This window comes from Chelonoidis abingdonii, chromosome 2 (genome assembly GCF_003597395.2).
Source record: "Chelonoidis abingdonii isolate Lonesome George chromosome 2, CheloAbing_2.0, whole genome shotgun sequence".
In the NCBI taxonomy this organism is placed as follows: domain Eukaryota; kingdom Metazoa; phylum Chordata; order Testudines; family Testudinidae; genus Chelonoidis; species Chelonoidis abingdonii.
This window is the reverse complement of record NC_133770.1, coordinates 160,824,870-160,844,020: the sequence shown is the minus strand read 5'-3', so window position 1 is coordinate 160,844,020 and position 19,151 is coordinate 160,824,870. Positions and strand designations below refer to the sequence as shown.

Below are 19,151 nucleotides of genomic sequence, written 5' to 3'. Positions count from 1 at the left end.
GGGGGTAGGGACGGTACTTACAGCAGCCAGAGAGGTTTCTGGGGGTGGTTCTGTTCCAGCCCTGTCCGCTCCTTGCAGGGGAAGAGGAAATCCATCCTCCCCAGCACAGCCAGGATTAGTAGCTGAGCCTGGTACAGGGTAGGAGCCACTGGCCAGGGTGTCCCCAGCCCAGTCCACCCCACCCCACCCCACCCCACCCCTCCTGTGATTTTCCACTCTGCTGGCTGCTCCGAGCACCTGAAACAACACACCCATGCTACTGGGGAGCAGCGCATGACCACTCTTGCGGCTTCCCTTTGCTTCCCTGTCGAAAAGTCATGTTTCTGTGGGGAAGAAATCTGTGGGGGAGAGACATGTGGGGGACATGACTTCTGTGCATGCACAGTGGCACAACATTCCCCCAGGAGTAAAAGTAGCTGCCATTGGTCCAAGCCCAGCTGCCTAAGAGAATTGAGACCCATTGGTGGAAACGGAGATCAGAACGGACTCACTGGGTGGGTCCCGGGATGGGGAAACAGGAGCTTGGACAGATCCTCTGTGCAACATCAAACCAAGAGAGGAACAGAAACTACCAGTGAGGGTCAGAGAGCAAAAGGACACAGGTCTGAGAAACAGATTCCCATGGGAACAGCCTTGGACTCAGGAATGAGGGAGTGAGCTGCTTGTCCCTTCTGGGGATGGTGACTGGGAGCAGGCAGGTGGCGAAGGAGGATGGATGGAGCTGCAGTGGGGTGGATGGAGGCAGGAGCATGGACAGATGGAGTGGGTGAGTGGAGGAGGATGTGGGGAGATGGATGGAAGGGAAGAGATGCAGGAGGAGGGTTTCAGGGGATGGAGGGAAGGGAAGAGATGCAGGGGGAGGGAAGGGGTGCAGGGGATGGAGGGACGGAAGGGAAGAGGTGCAAGGGGAGGGGTGCAGGCGCGGCGCCAGGGTTTTTGGCGCCCTAGGCGCAGGGGCGGCTCTAGACATTTCACTGCCCCAAGCACGGCGGCACACCACGGGGGGCGCTCTGGCGCTCACCGGTCCCGCGGCTCTGGTGGACCTGCCGCAGGCGTGCTTGAGGATGCTCCACCAGAGCTGCAGCGGGACCAGCGGACCCTCCCCAGGCACACCTGCAGCAGGTCCATCGGAGCAGCCTGCCGCCCTCCCAGCAAAATGCCTCCCCCCAAATCCTGGCGCCCTAGGCGACGCCCTAGGTCACCTAAATGGAAGCACCGGCCCTGGAGGAGTGCAGGGGATGGAGGGACGGAAGGGAAGAGGTGCAGGGGGAGGGGTGCAGAATAGAGGGGCAGGGTGGTAGACGCAAACGCAGAGGACGGCAAACTCCCTCAGATTCAGGGCACCTGAGGGGTCTCCTCTTCCCCCCACGCCTTGGTTGGTCTGTCTCTGCCCAGGCAGGCCTAGTACAGGAAGTGCCTCTGCTCTCCCTCTCAGCCAATGGGCAGCTGGGGGGGAGAGAGAGGCGGGGCCTGTGGCTGGTTCTTGTTTTTGTGAATGAAAAGGGGGAGGTGGGCGAGCCCTGCCGGGAACTGCCTCGCCCGAGGGCTCAGTGACACCTCAGCCCAGAGCGGGGCCAGCATCGTCCCTTGGGGCAGCCCCAGCTGGGAGCAGGGCCCCGCCGGGCAGGTGGGCGAGAGAGGAGCCCGGCCGCCTTCCCATGCTACTGCGCGCAGGGCCGGGGCAGGGAAGATGCTGCTGAGGAAGAGGCAATGGCTGCAGATGCAGAGCGCGGGCCTGCATCCTCTCTGGTGCCGGCACGGACCGGCGGGTGGGAGCAGCTGAGCAGCCGAGTTTAGCCCCCAGCGTCCCCTTGGGTGCCAGGATCTGGGGCGCGCGCTTCTGGCCATGGACATGTCTCCCGGGGAGCGCTTCATTCTGCCCACTGGAAATTCCCCGCTGTGTGTTGGTGTAAGTAACCGAGCTCCGTGACATCTGCTCCGCCAGCTCCCTCCCTAGTAACTCCGGCCCGGGCTGAGCAGGGAAAGTGGCCGGGCCGTTAAAAAACACACGCCCCAAAACCCTGGAATGGAGTTGCCGGGGGTTGTGTTTTGCGCTGCTGCTGTTAAAGGTGCAGCTCCGGAGAGGCTGGAACAGCAAATCCCGAGTTTCTTGCGATGCCCCTGGTTGGGCTGCACTGACGCGGTAGTCCTTTGTAAAGGCTCTTCCTGCCGATTAGATTTCTTTGCATAAATCTTGGCACTATAGTTAGGCTCGCCTTTTAGTTCCGATTCCTAAAATCCTTGCAATATAGATGCGTTTTGTGACTATTCGGGGTTGTGTGTGTTTGTGCAGAATCTTTGCAACCTACTTGCATTTTATTATCGCTTTTTTTAAAACTATATTTACAGTTTATTTGTGCTTGATTTGCAAAAGCCTTGCAAACATATTTGTGTTTTGTCTCCGCTTTGTTTGCACTGTGCCCTGTGTTTAGATTTGTATTTCTTTCTGCACTGCAATTATTATGATTACTATTACAAATGATATTGTGCGAAGCCTTAGCCGGCAAGATTCTTGGCACCTAATTTCTCTTCTGATCATCTTTTGTTGGAGATGCTCAGATTTCACCTGCCCGCCTTTTCTAGTGGCTTAGAAGGTTCCTGGTAGTAGGTGCTGCATTCATGAGACCATTCTATTTTTGTTGCATTCCTTCTGTTTGAGAGAGAGAGTGAGTGTGTGTGTGTGTGTGTGTGTGTGTGTGTGTGTGCGCGCGCGCGCGCCCTCGCAAGATGCCGATGGAGGATTTTTACCCTGAGAGTTGCTAGGAAACACACTGGGCTCCCTGGGGTGATTCTTTAGTTTCCTTGGTAACCAGAGACTGGGACTGGTGAAAATGAACAAATCTCTGTTCTCCTTGGGAGGTAAAGGGGGTGGATTCGGTGCCTTGGGAGGGGGATCCAGAGAAGGGCTAACGGGAGTGAACGTTTGGATCAGGAAGATGTACTTATGGGGTGCATTGCGGGCAGGGAATAAGGGGTTGCACTGGAGATGGGGCAGAGAGAGGAGCCCATGGTGGGGAAGGGGAATGGAAGAGAGAGGGTGTATGGGGTGATTTAGGGTTTAAGGGTGGATCAGGAGAGGGAACGAAGCAGATCCTGGGGGAGAGATTAGAAGGATTGAGATGGGTTATGACTGGAGGGTATATGGAGTGGGAGCCAGTAGCACAATCTCAAGGCCAGATCCATCTCATTCCATTTACCTCAGTGGGAGTTGGATCGGTTCCCGGTGTGGACACAGAAGAGGGGAATGAAGAGCTGGAACGTTGGATTGTAGGAGGTAGATGTAACAGTGAGAATGAAATGTGTCTCTGGCGGGAGTGAAGTGTCACATGGACACTGATTTGCCACACACACACACTAGCTGCTGTGGCAGGAGTTTTACATCTCCTTCATTTTGTGCCATCCTTTGCCTCTCCTTTCTTCTGTATTTCTTTGCATGGATGCTGAAGCCTGCTCTTGATGGCATTTTTTTAACTCCCTACGTTTCTACCATGGGGGCCTGAGTTAAAAACTAACCTGTGCTTAGCCAAATGGGCTCCAAACTTACTGCACAGGGGCTAATGCCAAGACACATGCCACTGAACCAAAGCCCTCCAGGCGATCCCGAGGTGCACAGCAATCCACCTTCCAAATGGACCTCACGTCACCCAAAATTCTGGCTCTGCTCTGCAGTTTGCTTCTTGTTTTAACTGATGGGCACTTTGGGGGCACCAGGAAGAAGATGTTGTAGTTATACATTTTAGAGACCTTCCGAAGAGCTTCCTACTCCCACTTCTCTCTCCTTCTAGGGCTGAACCATGTAGGATGCTAGGGGGAGCATGGGGCTTGGGCAGAGAAGGAAGAGTGCTCAGGCAGGATTTCTTATGGCTGCTTTAAAAAAAATTCCGTTTGTCTAATATCTGTGCGTTGTGCCCATCACCAGAGTATCTGAGCACCTACCTAAAGCTACTTTTCTTTCCTGGCATTACAATTAGCAGAGATCTTCTGCAGGATATGAGCACCTCAGTTAAAATAATCTTTGCCCTGAGACATGCTGGTTTCCCCATCAGCTCAGGAGCTGGCCTGGTGCGCTGTCTTTGAACCCACAAAACTTGGGGCTTGATCCTGCTAGATGCTGAGCCCCTGCAAGTGAAGGGTGCTCAGGCTCTGCCAGAATGGGGCTCCTTGGGAGTTGGGCAGGGAAGGTATCTTTAGAAAGTCCCTTTTGTACTTTTAGCTTAGGCTGCTGAGAGCTGAATTCACATCCCCTTCCGCAGCTCTCCGTTGCTATCGTTACCTTGGTATTAGCTCTGCATGCCTGTGGGCTGGTGTATGTACACAGCACCTCAAAAGTCCTGTGCCTAGAGGTAATGCTGCTCAAGAGAGTGTTCAAAGCTGGGCAACTTGGGTTTGTTGTTATGTTATACCAATAAAAACTAGCAGTATCTTATTAAAGGTGACAAGACATTTGTCACATTTATTGTAAATACCATAATAAAATAAAAGATAACAGCAAACAATGTTGTTTGGCTACTTATTCCTATGATTACATATATATATATTACATATACACATATATCCATTCACACAATCATTCATACAAGTTCTGTATAGATATTATAGTTACCAGCCTAAAGTTGCTTGTGACAGAATACTGGCCAGGTACCCTGTACACAAGAGTGGAGCCGAGTCCGGGTCAGGTGCACCTGATGCTCCTGGAGGCTGGCAGCAGAACCATAGACTCAAAGTCCTCAGTCTTCAGAGTCCAGCTTTATAGGGATTTTTCCCTATGTTAGTTCATGGGAGTTGCTTCATTCTGCTGTTGTTAAATTAATCAGCAGGTGGCTGGCTCCATGTTGGCAGCAGAATGTTACCCAAAGTCTCTTATCTCACCCTTCTTTTTTACAGGCTTTTAGTTTGGATTCAAAGTCTATAGGTCTTGCTGTGTCACGCTGCCTTTGGGTTTGGATTGATCACCCGTCAATTGCAGGCGTGACTTTCAGCCTTGAACCTGGCTTTGATCTTCCTTCTGTTGTTCTTTTGTCCTTTTCTTTTTAGGGTGGATGCTTTTTACTTTGTTTCACTGTTGTCTAGGTCTTCAGCCGTTGGTAGTTGAACTTTATCTCATCAGGACAGGCTGGGGCTGGAGGTTGATTTTATCATCCATACATGCCTCATTCACACATCTAAACTAACTAATAAGATTACAGCAGGGTTTGCAAAAATGAAGGTTGGAGGAAGCTTTTACAAGATGGAGTGAGTGTTTTAAAATGGGGTTTGAATTACAATATGGCAAGTGTAGTGAATGGTGAACAGAAGTTACATTAATAAAGTGAACAATTAAAAACAATTTCATTTATCAGTTCTACAGTTACAAAGAGAAGCTCTTTTCCCCTCTTTCCTCCCACAGAAGTCTTGTAAATCCCTGATTTAAACTGCCTCGGGTTAATTCTTTTTGCTCTAGACTCCTGCTCACTACATTTCCAGAGCTCAGCACTGGCAAAGCATGGCTGTGTGTGCCTAGAGCTGCTGAGAGCTGGCTCGAAGCGTCAGCCTCTCAGTGCCCAGCTACAACTCCAGCAGCGCAAACATCCTCCCAGCCGTGCCCCAAAAGCATCAGCTGGAATGCTAGCAGCATGAGCTGGGCATGCTGTGCAGGACCCCAGCTTCCCCACCGCTGTTCCCTGCCAGTCACTGCTGAGCCTTCAGGAACACAAAGGTGTTCCTTTTCAAAAGCCAGCACTACTCTATGTAGAAGGAGGAAAAATCCCCTCAGGCAGTCTTGAACTTTGCTCTGGCCGTCTTATCCTGTTTGAGCCAAATGGGAACATGGGACTGGGGTGTATTTCAGTTGCAGTGCCGGCAGGAGAAGCAGCCAGCCCTGAGTTTATTCCGTTATGCCCTTTAGGGTGTGGGTGTGGGTGGGTGTGTGGTGGAGGAAGACATCTGCCAGGTGGGGGAGAGAGGGAGGCTGTGTTTGCTCAGGTGGATCTGGAAGCTTTGTTAGCTAATGCCGGGAAGGGAGGAATGGGAAAAAAAATCTCTCTCACATGAACAAGCATGAGCCTGGGCTGGAGAGACAGGGGAGGGAGGAGAGTACAAGTAAACAGACAGGGCATGTGGCTTATCAGAGGCAGAGCAATGCATGCTTCCAAGAACCCATTAAATTTTAAAGGGAATCTGCCTGGAGTGCACGTTAAGAAGGGGTGGGGAGCTGCCTTGGCTCCGTCCCCCTTCCAAGGGCTGTTGTTTGTTGTTCTCTGCTCAAAGTTGCTTTGGGTGGAATGGTCCTCGCTGGGCTCTCATTGGGATTGCGGGAGAAGCAGCCGACCAAGGTCTCTGCAGCTCAGGTGGCTGGGGCCCTCAGGGATGTGAGGAAGGGGGAGAAGCTCATGAGGAGCCTGGACAAGGTTCCCTGCTAGGAGAAATGACTCTCGGTATATGAGAGATGGAGTGACTCCAACGGCCTGGCAGCTGCCCCCTCCCTGGGAAAGTTCTCTGGGAGGGACACAGACCATGCGGGTTTCCCTTTAAATCAGTCCTTGTGAGTATGGCAGGAGCAGAGGTGAAGCTGGAGGATGCCCACTCTTGGGTGCATTCCCAGGCACTGTCTCTTGCCCATGCAAGCAGTGCTGTTTCACAGATTCTGCCCCCCTTCCCTGGCTCTGAGCACCTGCAGGGTGGGTTGCAAATCCCCTGGGTCCCATCCCCCCCACTCTGTTGCAGCAGAGGCTGAAGTGGGCCTAAGTTCCATACTCTTTCCACAGGTGCAAGGTTCCCTAGGTTGGGTGCTCCCAGGAGATCCCAGCCCCGGTCCTCACCCTGACTGGTGGCCACGTCCTAGGTCCCAGTCAACCGGGCTTGTTTATTGGCTATCTTCTCTGGGGTTTGCCATTGCCCCAGGCTGGCTCTGCCTAGGAAATCTTTTCCCAATGGAATGAGTAGGATAGCTGCTTCCTGCCTACAGAGTTTGTATGGGGTGACGTGGGGGTGGCTGGCCTCTCCAGGGGAAGAGAGGACTCCCTCCCACTTGGCCAGCTGGAAGCTCTCTGTGGAGAGTGGGGGCCACCCTACTGTGGCCTACTTGCTCTATGGGATAGCAGGACCTCCCTCCTGCAGATTAGTCCAAGGGCTTTCATGGGAGCAGAGGAGGCATAGGCTGGCTTGGTGCGGCACCCAGAGCTGCCTTGCAAACAGGTCTGGAGCACTGACTGAGCGTCTCCGCTGGCCCCTCTCCCTTGCTTTCTCCCCAGGTCCCAATTAATGGATTCTGACATGGATTATGAGAGGCCAAACGTAGAAACTATCAAGTGCGTCGTGGTTGGGGACAACGCGGTGGGCAAGACTCGGCTCATTTGCGCCCGCGCCTGCAATGCCACATTGACCCAGTACCAGCTTCTCGCCACCCATGTGCCCACGGTCTGGGCCATTGACCAGTATCGTGTTTGCCAGGAGGTGAGTGACATCTGCCTCGTGGGTGGGACTGGTGCTGACAGGGCTGGGGGGACTGTAGCTGTCACAGGACACCCCTCTCTTGGAGCATGGTGCAGATGGGCTGTCCAACAGGACAGGGCACGGCCCTATCATGATTGCAGTCCACCCTCCCATGTATTTTTCCCCTGCCTGGAGTCAGCAGTGTCATTAACTCCCCTTTAATGTCCTACCTCCAGGGGGAGACAGGAGCTAGCTAATTCCATCCCCTGCCCCGGAAAGCGGCTGACCTTTTCTGTTCCCTCAGGTGCTGGAGCGCTCCCGAGATGTGGTGGATGATGTTAGTGTGTCCTTGCGACTCTGGGATACCTTTGGGGACCACCACAAAGATAGACGCTTTGCTTACGGAAGGTAGGGTGGCAAACTGGTCTTTCCTTCGGGCCTAGGAACTAGAAGGAGGAAATGAATGAAAGGGCGGGAGAGGAGGAGGATGACATGGGACTGGCTTCCATGCCAGGAATGTGCATTGCACCCCTCGGGGAGGGGAGGCTGGTTCCAGTGCAGGGGGCAGGGCATTGTATCACAAACGGGGGTGGAGAGCTGGCTTCCATACAGGGAGCATGCATTGTACTTGCGGGGCGGCAGGGAAGACTGGCTCCTGTTCTAGCCGTAGATAAGTTTAGGGTGCAAATTGTACAAGTCATTAATAGTTCACATTTTATTGAGTTTGAGGTTGGTGAAACACACCCCCAAAGTTTATTTAATACAGACCCCTATCGCTGAAATCATAGAAAAATGAAATGAAGCAAGATAAATATAACAACCCCCTTCTCCCACCTCCGGATCATGCATACTTACTTATAGCCTCAGGCTCGCACAAAATAAAGCAGCCTCCAAATGTTGACATACATGCAACCTTATGGAGACTGGTACCAGCAAAAAAAGAAGAAAAAGTAAGGAGAGGTCACCACTAGACAACTCGTTCATACTCAGGCTTTTGCCATGGTCATCCCTGATGTTCCAAGTGGGGCTTGGTCTGATCATCTTTTATACACATTTTCCTGTTTCATTCCACATGTGTCCGGGACCATATTTGGTCAGGTTTCAGCCCCTGCCCATGAGTGATATTCCGACTAGCCATAATTCAACTTCCCACAATTAATACCTCGATTACATCAATTAATGTCCCAATGTGGTTTTTGCATGGTTACATATACCCCCAAACATCCCTAGAAATCCATTGCTTCAACCTTCTGTGGTGTACTTTTCAGCACAAGCTACATATTGCAAGATGTTGCTAAATTTTCTAACCTTACATTAAGCAGTCTTGCTAACTCCTTTGCTAGACTATCAAAAGTACTAACAGGCCCACAATACCTCAGTTTATGGCCAAGCCTGCCTTAGTGGTTATCCAGATTCTTATGTTTCTCTACTTGCATGTTTTGCATTACAGCTCTAATAGCTGCTGTTTCCCTATTTTAAAGCATTTTAAAGCACAGGATATATAACTTAATCTTGCACCCTAAGCTCAGGTCTGGGTTTACAGGTCAACACCATGCAGGGAACCAGTGTTTCCTCCTGGTGCGGATCCCTTGTGCAGGGAGTCTGCCTTGCACTTATGCACCTATGCAGGGTAGGTGCATATGCCTGAATCCTGTATAGGATGAGTACATGGCCCTTGGGGGACAGAATCGTAATGGAACCCTGCCTCTTCTCCACTCCCAGGTCTGATGTTGTGGTCTTATGCTTCTCCATTGCTAACCCGAACTCCCTGCACCATGTTAAGACTATGTGGTACCCAGAGATCAAGCACTTCTGCCCCCGAGCACCTGTCATCCTGGTGGGCTGCCAGCTTGACCTTCGCTATGCTGACCTGGAAGCAGTCAATCGAGCCAGACGACCCTTGGCCAGGTAGACAATGGGATAAAGCAGCGTACAGGATGCGAGGGATGTCAGGGCAAGCCCAAGGGGACATGTATTGGTTACCAGGGAGCAGACGACCGCTTGCAGAGAGGCGAAGCAGCAACATCCTCCAGATGGACCCAGGCTGTGAAATCTGCAATACAGAGCAATTCTCTTTTGGGCACATCTGTGTGAGAGGACCAGAGCAGGAGAAGGGAGGCAGAGAGGAAGAATGGGAGAAAGGCAGGAAGGAATAAGAGATAGCGAGGAGGGGAGAAAAATAAGATGAAGAGTGAGCCAAAGTGGCATTGGTTGACCCATGAGTGTGATCTTCCTGGCCCCAGGCAGCCTGCTATGCCCAGGGGAGTTCTGTGTTTGCCACTGCACAGGGCCTTACACTCCCCCATGCTGTACGTCTGCGCAGTCCCCTTGCTACATGTTTCCAAGGTCACTGGGTCTCTGAGCAGCTCTTACTGTTGTTCCCCACCCTTTTCTGTTCCAGGCCAATCAAACCCAATGAGATTCTGCCACCAGAGAAGGGGAGGGAGGTGGCCAAGGAGCTGGGCATCCCCTATTATGAGACCAGCGTGGTAGCCCAATTTGGTATCAAGGATGTCTTTGACAACGCCATCCGTGCCGCCCTCATCTCCCGCCGGCACCTGCAGTTCTGGAAGTCCCACCTCCGCAACGTCCAGAGGCCACTGCTCCAGGCCCCTTTCCTGCCTCCCAAGCCACCCCCACCCATCATCATGGTCCCAGACCCCCCTTCCAACAATGAGGAGCACCCAGCCCACCTGCTGGAGGACCCACTGTGTGCAGATGTCATTCTAGTGCTGCAAGAGAAGATCAAAATCTATGCCCACAAGATCTACCTCTCCACCTCCTCCTCCAAGTTCTACGACCTGTTCCTGATGGACCTGAGTGAGGAGGACCAGCAAGGGGCAGCTGGGGGCAGTTTCGGGGCTGCTGTCTCCACCACTGCCACCGAGCGGACGCTGCACCAGGAGGAGAGGCACCACGGGCGTGACTTCCTCCTCCGAGCCGCCAGCTTCGACATCTGCGAAAGCACCGAGGAGTTCAGCTCCAGCCAGCGTCCACCGTGCCTTAGAGCCTCCACCAGCGACGGGATCCTGCGAGGCAACAGCTACGAGAAAGGGCAGCGCGGGCTGAGGCGGGGGAGGATCCTGTCTTCCTGGAGCCGTGCCTTCGTCAGCATCCAGGAAGAGATGGCCGACGACCCCCTGACCTACAAATCCCGGCTCATGGTGGTGGTGAAGATGGACCCTTCCATCCAGCCTGGGCCCTTCCGGGCGGTGCTCAAGTACCTGTACACAGGGGAGCTGGACGAGAACGAGCGGGACCTCATGCACATTGCCCACATTGCTGAGCTGCTGGAGGTCTTCGACCTCAGGATGATGGTGGCCAACATCCTGAACAACGAGGCGTTCATGAACCAGGAGATCACCAAAGCCTTTCACGTCAGGAGGACCAATCGTGTGAAGGAGTGCCTGGCCAAAGGGACTTTCTCTGGTATGGCTCAGGGGGTTCCCTGTTGGAGCAATAGCTGTGGGAGACTAGACTGCTCAGGTGGTGGGGATTCACTCACCAGTGAGGAGGAGTCTGGGGCTCAGGGGACTGGGTATGTTGCGGGGAGCCTCTCTGAGTCTAGTCTGGGTCAGTTGTGACTGAGAGTTGACGCCATCTGATGGCTGTTAGCTGGCCTGTGAGCGAGTAGGTGCATCTCTGTCCAGTTCCTGGATAGGCGTCTGTATCTCAGTTGCTGCTCATGGAATCCCTTGTTAGCAGTCTCAGGAAAGGGACCCAAGGACTGAGTGGGCCGTGGAAACTGAACTTGAGGCTTAGCCATGCTCCCTCCAGAAAAGGGCTGAGGCACGTTAATGGGGCAGCTTCCAGCGTGGCTGCCCAGGATGGTGATGTGCTACCAATAAACAGGCTGTCACTCTTCAAGGCTGTCCAGCCTAGTCTTTCCCCATGGCTTCTGGAGAGCTTCCAGTGCAGATTTTATGCAATTGTGATGCTATAGTTTCTTTCTCCCAGAAAGCCCTGGCTCGAGAGTCTGGTTTCCTCCAAAATTTCTGCCCTCCAGCCAGTTTTCCAGCTCTGGTTATTTGAACAAAAGCAGCTCGAACAACTTAGTTTCCACTTGTTCTGGATTATGTAGAATTATCCCCATTCGTGATGGGAAATTCACCATTTATGGGACATTCCTGGGTCCTGAGACCCCCTTCCAGGGCTTCTGAAACCACATCTGGGTATGACGTTGCCATGATATTCTGGTGCTGTGTCATCACGCTTTGTCGTGACATCATGGTACGATGTTAAGACATTTTGACGGAAATGTGCCAGCATCACTCTGGCTGAATTTGTTCCATTCAGACAAACCCCAAGGTCACATAAGTAGCCAGTAGTTCATCTGGATTAGATCTCGGGTTCTGGGAAGACAGCGTGGTCCTGGGGATAGGGAACCAAGAAAGGTGACTTCTCCCACTCTGAGGTCTGCCAAGGCTTGGTTTGCAGACATTTATGCTTTTGTGCCTTTGTTTCCCCGTCTGTAAAATGGGAGTCATGATACCTGTGTAGAGCGCGCTGAGAGCTGTGTCTGAAAGGCCCTGCCTAAGTGGTATGTGTTCTGCTTGGCTTTGTTCCAAGCCCTCCCCCGGGATGCTCACAAGTGGAGAAAGATGCTGGAGATGGGGAAGCCTTTTTGAGTTTAGTGTCCAGAGACTTGGCTGCTCCTGGATTGATCCCTGGCGTGACTGCCTCTTCTGGGCCTGCAGGTGCAGCCTCAAAGTTATCTCTTTGCTGGATTTCTTATAGGGAGGGACAGGGATGCTGCCTGAGGCTGCCCCACACATGGGCAGCTGTTGACAGGCTGTGAGCTCCTTCCTTGATGGACGCCTCTTTGCTTGTTTGCAGATGTCATCTTCATCCTGGACGATGGTGCTATTAGTGCCCACAAGCCCTTGCTTATCTCCAGCTGCGATTGGATGGCTGCTATGTTTGGGGGTCCTTTTGTGGAGAGCTCCACCCAAGAGGTGAGGAGGGCGGCAGCAAATGCTCGTGGCAGGGTTGGGATTTGCTTTCTCTTCCTCTCCCTCCCTGCAGCCCAGCCCGGTGCTGCCAAGAGTCCTAGAGAAGGGAATGCAGCCTGCATCTTGCTCCATGCAGCACCTGAACAGCGGTTCTGATGAGCAGGCACTTCCGCTGCCTGCATTGTCTTAGTGGTATCCCAGAGGCCCAGAGCTACAGCATTAAGGAGAGAGAAAGAGAGAAAAGCCTGAATGCCTTTTGCACCGGCTCAGTGCTTTTCCTCTCTCTAGCCAGGGCTCATGGGGCAGAAGGAGAGGGAAGCCAAGATTTCACAACAAGCAGTGACTGGATGAGGTCAAAGGGAGAAGGTCCCCAGAGCAGGAGGAGACCAGGCAAGAGGAAAGGGATGTTCGGGAGAGCAAAAGGAAGTTCCTGAGACTGAGATCTCTCCATTACACACGCATCCCTCTGTGCCACTCTAACAGCATAAAGTAGCCTTGAAGTGAGTGGGAATGGTCCCCCGAGATCCCTCTTGCACAGCTGGAGAACTCACGGAAGGACTCTGCTCCCAGCCTGCAGCAGAGTGGGTGGCTGGAGTGCCGTGCACTGTGGCTGTTCTCTGCTCCCCAGGGTCCATAGGGAGCGAATATGTTCTAGCAGCCTTGGGGCCACTCTGACTTACACAAGGGGCCAGGCAGGGCCCCAGAACAGCTGTAGAATACAGGAAATGCAAAGGGGGCTGAAAGCCCATCCTACCTCTTCCTCCCTAAGCACAGGAAGGGAGTAAATGAGAATCAGGCCCAAGCACTTTTCAGGGCCATTGCCCACACTGTGCATGGCCTGATTGAGAACTAGAAGTCTGAAGAGATGAGGAAAAGCTCAGACAAAGGGGGTGAGGGTTCAGTCAGACAAGGGGTCAGTCAGAAAATGGTGCTTGTACAGACAGACATGAACAGTTCAGGGGGTGGTGCAGTGGGCATTTACACCAGTGCAGCTTACTCTGCTTGGCCATGGACAGCTGAAATCCCCAGTGCAGACAAGAAGGGGTGGATGCAGCCAGGCCACAGAAAGACTGGGCAGGTGTGATTGAACCAGACAGATTCCTGCTGTAAGGGGACTGGGGAGGGCAGCGTGTGCATCCCCCAAACACTGGGAGCGTGAGACAGGGCACAGAACCTGCACCCCCATGGAAGATAACCCTGTCTGTGTCCACGTCCCTCCTGCACAGGTGGTGTTCCCTTACACCAGTAAGAGCTGCATGCGGGCTGTTCTCGAGTACCTGTACACCGGCCAGTTCAGCTCCAGCCCGGACCTCGACGACATGAAGCTCATCATCCTGGCCAATCGGCTATGTCTGCCGCACCTGGTGGCTCTCACAGGTAACTAGGGGTGACACAATAAGGGCCTGTGGTCAGGCAGCACCCAGGACAAGCCAGGCTTTGTCACCCACAACTGCATCCTAAATCAGGGAATAGGAATCGGGAGAGGGAGGTTCTGTGACCCTAGCTTACAGCTAGACGTGAATCTGAATGATCAAGGACTTGCAGGGGGGGAGGGGTGCTGGGGTCACTGCCTCCTGTGGAGAAGGCAGCAAAAGCTGGGATGTAACCATTTTATCTGGCGTTCCTTCCTCCAGCAGTGAGTGAAGGGACCCAGAGGCCCTCCCTAATTGGGGACTCCATACACTCATCTCCATCCGAAGGGATGGTAACTTAGGAAGACAGGCTTTGGGGTGCTCCTGACAGCTTTCCAGGGTTCATCCCAATGCAGGTTGAACCCAAAAACCAGAGCCCAGCAGGACAGCCTGACAGCACTTGTCTATGTAAGGGGGAGGGCTTGGGAACCCCATGAGTATGGGCTGGCTTGGGGAATCACTGCAGTTCAGAGGCATGACAAACTCAGTGCCGAGTCTCCCACTAGCTGCAGCATGGCCGATGCACACTGCTGGATCTGTCACCCTTGCTGGTCTCACGCAGGGCCAGTGGCTTGGTGCTGGCGGTAAAGCCAGCTGGAGGGCAACACACGTCCACTTGCCTGAGTGGTTGTCTGTAGAATGGGCCAGAGGATGACATGGGTCTGGTGATTTGGGGTGTTGGCTGTAGAGCCAGCCAGAGGGTGACACAGGTGCTGTGCGGAGGTGTTGGTAGAACTGATGGAGTTCAACACGGGTCCAGGGGGGTGGGATGTCGTCCGTAGAGCTGGCCAGAGGATAACAGGTGTCCGATGGCTTGGGATGTTGGCAGCAGACAGAAGATGACAAGTCCATTTTCTAACAACTTCTGAGGCTTCAAGATCTGTTTTTATTCCACATTGGAACAACCCCCCCAAACCATTTGAACATTTTCACCCAATGAAATTGGGTCAAAACGTCTGTTTTCAGATTGAAACAGTCAGATTTTCAGTTTGGCGCTCACACTCCCTCTCTCTGGTCAGAGTCTACCTTGAGGATTTGTTATAGGGAGACTTCGTGCAAAGCAAGCTGGGGATGTCTGTGTGTGAATCTACAGTGCTCTGGTTTGCCATGCACTAGAAGATCCATAGGGTGCTTTGACCTACTGCAGGCTCCACCCCAGCCAGTTAGCTCATGGCAATATAGTGCACTATAGATTTACACCCGTTTGCCATGCACTAAACCTCCGTGTCCCCGTAGATGAGCTCTGAATCTCAGCCAGGATAAACCCTCTGATGATAGCGTTTGTGTCACAGAGCAGTGCTGGGAGATGCTCCCTAACCCCCCTGTGTGTGTTACAGAGCAGTACATGGTGGCGGGCCTGATGGAGGCATTGCAGATGTTGGTGGATATCGATGGGGACGTCCTCGTGTTCCTGGAATTGGCGCAGGTATGAGTTGCTCATTTCTGGGTAGTTCCGAGGCTGCCCTGTGGCTTTTCATGGCCCTCTGGTTATGGCTCTTGCTGCACTCACAGGGGGATGAGAACTCAAAGAAGAAAGGCCGGGAAGATGGAGTGGCGCTAGATAGAGGGCTTTTGTAAGCAGTAACTGCATGCTCCACTATGAGCCCATCAAATCTTGCACGCTACCACAGGGCCAGGTTGAGTCGCCGGTTGGGTGGGAGACCTGTAAGGGACACTGGTTGTGCACGAAGTGGTGTTGGTGGAACTCTTCCATCAGTACTGAATCCAATGGCCCCCGGGGCTGTGGCCTTTCAAACAGGATGTGAAAGCAACATCCTGACCTCTTGTGGTCATAGAAAACCCTATTGCAGGGTGGCCAAATTCCAGCGTGGGTAACTGCCTGTCGCATTTCCAGCGGGATGCCTTATTCTCCTCCACTTCTCTAAAGGGCTCTGCGGTTAGCCGTGCATTGATAAATGATGCCTGCCTTCCACCCCAGAGGTGGCTGCACTGCAGTGGCAGTACTTTGTAAGGCAGGTGATGTCCCCTTGCAGGGATTGCGCTGGTGCTCATAACAGTCTCTCTCTCTTCCAGTTCCACTGTGCGTACCAGCTTGCAGACTGGTGCCTTCATCACATTTGCACCAACTACAACAATGTCTGTCGGAAGTTCCCCCGGGATATGAAGGCCATGTCAGCAGGTTAGTGCTAGCTACTGCCCTCTGCATCACTCACCAGCAGAGTGGAGTACAGCAGGGAGGGACAGTGGGGTCAGCCCTAAGAGACCCAGGGAGAGGTAGCCAGGAGACCACTGTCCTGTACTCTGGGAAGGGGTAGTGAGCTCAGTGCTGTGTGCACATGCCACTGCAGGGCTTGGTGGGATGCCACCTGCTCTGGTTTTGTTGTTAACATGCCCCTGTGCTGTCGCCCCCTTCAGAGAACCAGGAGTACTTTGAGAAGCACCGCTGGCCGCCGGTCTGGTACCTGAAGGAAGAGGATCACTACCAGCGGGCCAAGAAGGAGCGTGAGAAGGAAGACTACCTCCACCAGAAACGGCAGCCCAAGAGGAGGTGGCTTTTCTGGAACACATCCTCCTCCCCTTCTGCGTCCCCTTCCTCATCAGCAGCCACAGCCTCCTCCTCCTCCTCTTCATCATCATCGTCGTCGTCCTCAGCTGTGGTTTGACAGCTCCCATTGCCCTCGCTCCAGTGTCCCTGTGAGAAGGTGGCAGCCAACTGACCGACCAGTACCAGCAGGTCCACCAGGCTTGGAGTAGACACCACCAGCTAAGCCCTTCAGTGGAGAATGTGGGAAAAGTGTCCTTGGTAGAGTGGGCAGGTACCATATAGGGGGGCTCAGGACCATGAGTCTCTGGATCCCCTTAGGAGTTCTCCAGGGTCCTGATCCCTGCTGTAGTTGCTCTGGCTGGAGACAAGGACAGGGTGGTTGTTAGAGCAGGGCCCACACGGCGGGTTGCTGGCATGCGGAAGGCTTTGCAGAGACTCATCAGCAGGAGAACCTCACATTTCCCGGAGCGTGAGCTTTCTTTTGTTTTAAAACCAATATCCTACAAGGAGAAAAATGAAATTCCTTCGGGTTCTGCTTTTATTTTTTAACTGGAGGTTGTGTCTTGTTTTGTCTGATGGCGACTCACTCCTCCTCACCCCTGGGACATTTCAAACCGGAGCAGGAACATGCCCTGAGATTTCCGCTGGGGCTCGTTTGACAGGGAGCAGCCCTGTCTCTCTTTGCACTTACCAGCCTGGCTCTAGCCTCTGGAACATTTGCTTAGGCAGGATGCACCTCCTGGGACCAGCCTAAGCCTGTACAACCTTCCAGGAAAGCCCCATGGACACCTAAGCAGATTCAGCCTAGGAATCAGTCTCCCTTTGCTGCAAGTGGAGAGTATATTCACAAAGCAGCCAGCTCTTCTACTGACTGAGAACCCCACCCCAGTCCTCTGCCTGCCTTCCTGCTTAGTGAGCTCTCCCAGGAGGATCTTGCATTTAACAATCCCAGCTGGGGTCTGCTGTGATTCTGTGACAAGGCTGTGGGTTTAGCCAGGGTCAGGTGGAGAGCTGGGGATGATGAGCTGAGAAGCGGCCTACCCAGAGGACTGTTTTGAGACAGGCTGCTTCTGCACCAATGCGGGACCCTAGCATCTGACTTCTTTTTTAAAGACCCCTCACACACACACAGCCCCAACTCTCCCATTGGTTGGGATTTTAGCTCTGAAGGCTCCATTGTAATAAATGGTATTTTAAAGACTAGCATTGTCCCTGTGTGTTTGGAAGGAAGCAGGTGCTGCTTGGGAAGGCAAGGCCTGCCTGCAGCTGTGAATCTCAGTCCTGACTGATCACTCCCAGGCCCCCACCAAGCCAGCCACACACCCAGCCAAGCCACAGACTGGTTGGAGGATGTTTAAGGCAAGGCACCTGAGCTCCACCACTCACATGAAATAGTTTAACAACAGAGCCGTCAATCAACCTTACACAGGCAAAGTTCCCATTAAAGTCAGCAGGAGTTTTGCTAGAGGGAAGTGTAATACTATTTAGCAGGCTCCATCCATAGAGGCACAGAGCAGTTGATTTGCCATCAGCTGAATCCAAATCAGGCATAAAACTCCATGTTAAGGAGCCAGCATCTAGTCTAGTGCCCTCTCCATTTGAGTGTGGTGCCTCAGGGCTGGGAGTCAGGGAAACAAGGCAAAGGGAGAGAATGTGTGCTTTGGCAGAGTAATCGCTTTTGGAAAGGGGGCATTGGCAACCTGGTCTGGCCCTGCCTAGCAGGTGTTAAAGGAAGAGCTATCCCACACAGCAGCTTTGGAGGATGCTAGTTTCATATACAGGTGTCTTGAGGGATCATATGTTTACACCTAGGTGGGGTTACTCTGCTCCCCACCAGAGGGCAGGGACAGTTGCAGAACAGTGTGCATTTTACACTCACTACCCCACCTAGAGCAGAGAGTCAGTTCCACTATGAGTCATAGTCACCTCCACAAGGCTGGGCTACAGCCAAGCAATAACTGACAAAGGAGACGATGAGGAATTGGGGTCTAATCCAACAGCCATGCATTCAGAGGGAAACTTTCCATTGGTTTCCCTGCTTGTTGGATCAGGTCATTAGCGTTAATGTTGCTGGTGACAACTAGAATGGAGTCAGGGACCACTGAGGGCAACAATCCTGTTTATGTGCTTTGGCAGCATGGTTTAATAACCGAGACCTAGGAGGTGGGCAAGGGCAGGATGGGGCTGCCTATTCCCTCTCTGTACAAAGGGTCAGTTATTCTTTTGCTGGTCCCCTCCCTGGGAGGGGCACTTATCTTCTGCCCACTTGATGTGCACATCCGCTTCCACCTCCCAATCAGTTAAGATCCACTTCAGCATCTGCCCAAGGCAGTGCTTTGTGCACAGGAAAAAAAAAAGTCAACCTTACGCCCAATGGCATGCTAGCCTTAGGAGCCAGCCTCTCCCTCTGCAATTATGGGGAAGTTGGTAGGGGGTACAGCACCCAGATGTCACCCTCTGCTTGTGTCTCATTTGAAACATGCCAGCCTTTCCTTGGAAGTCAGATCTGTGTTAAGCTCCCTACGGTGCAGTTTCTCTACAACCTGGGTTAGTGAAGATGCAGCAATTTATTAAGAGCGTCAGTGCTGGCTTTGATGCACACAAACCTATCAAGGAGGCCCCACTCCCACCTCCAGCTGCAGAAAGCTTATTACAGTGGATGACTTTGCTTCTGCCAGGCAAATGTTGGTTTTGACACAAAATAAGGTGGTTTCAGGCAAGTGCCACTGAAAGTCTGATTCTCCTTTGCCATGCACCTGGTGTAATTTATAGCTGTGCCACATGGGTGTCAAATGTCTTAGGACTGTTATTGGTTAGTGGAGAGTGGAGAGATGCAGATACCCAGGAGCAAGAGTTAGCTATGCTGTGGTT

The 19,151-nt window shown here is 52.9% G+C and overlaps 1 protein-coding gene across 8 annotated transcripts in view; it reads left to right on the top strand.

Moving 5' to 3' along the window:
• RHOBTB2 (Rho related BTB domain containing 2) overlaps nucleotides 1-17,483 on the top strand; it is a 24,534-nt gene extending 7,051 nt beyond the window's left edge. For 3 of the 8 annotated variants that reach the window (XM_032800858.2, XM_032800863.2, XM_032800861.2), the window contains exons 2-10: nucleotides 7,230-7,431; nucleotides 7,715-7,818; nucleotides 9,133-9,318; nucleotides 9,812-10,839; nucleotides 12,247-12,365; nucleotides 13,589-13,739; nucleotides 15,112-15,200; nucleotides 15,809-15,914; nucleotides 16,151-17,483. In XM_032800858.2, coding sequence (XP_032656749.1) covers nucleotides 7,230-7,431; nucleotides 7,715-7,818; nucleotides 9,133-9,318; nucleotides 9,812-10,839; nucleotides 12,247-12,365; nucleotides 13,589-13,739; nucleotides 15,112-15,200; nucleotides 15,809-15,914; nucleotides 16,151-16,398 — 2,233 coding nt within the window. In that variant the 3' untranslated portion in view covers nucleotides 16,399-17,483. Of the gene's footprint in view, nucleotides 1-1,524; nucleotides 1,910-6,143; nucleotides 6,327-6,438; nucleotides 6,521-7,229; nucleotides 7,432-7,714; nucleotides 7,819-9,132; nucleotides 9,319-9,811; nucleotides 10,840-12,246; nucleotides 12,366-13,588; nucleotides 13,740-15,111; nucleotides 15,201-15,808; nucleotides 15,915-16,150 lie in introns of those variants that run through there. The other 5 variants (XM_032800862.2, XM_032800857.2, XM_032800856.2 and 2 more) reach the window with 5 other exon arrangements.
• The last annotated feature ends 1,668 nt before the right edge of the window (nucleotides 17,484-19,151 follow it).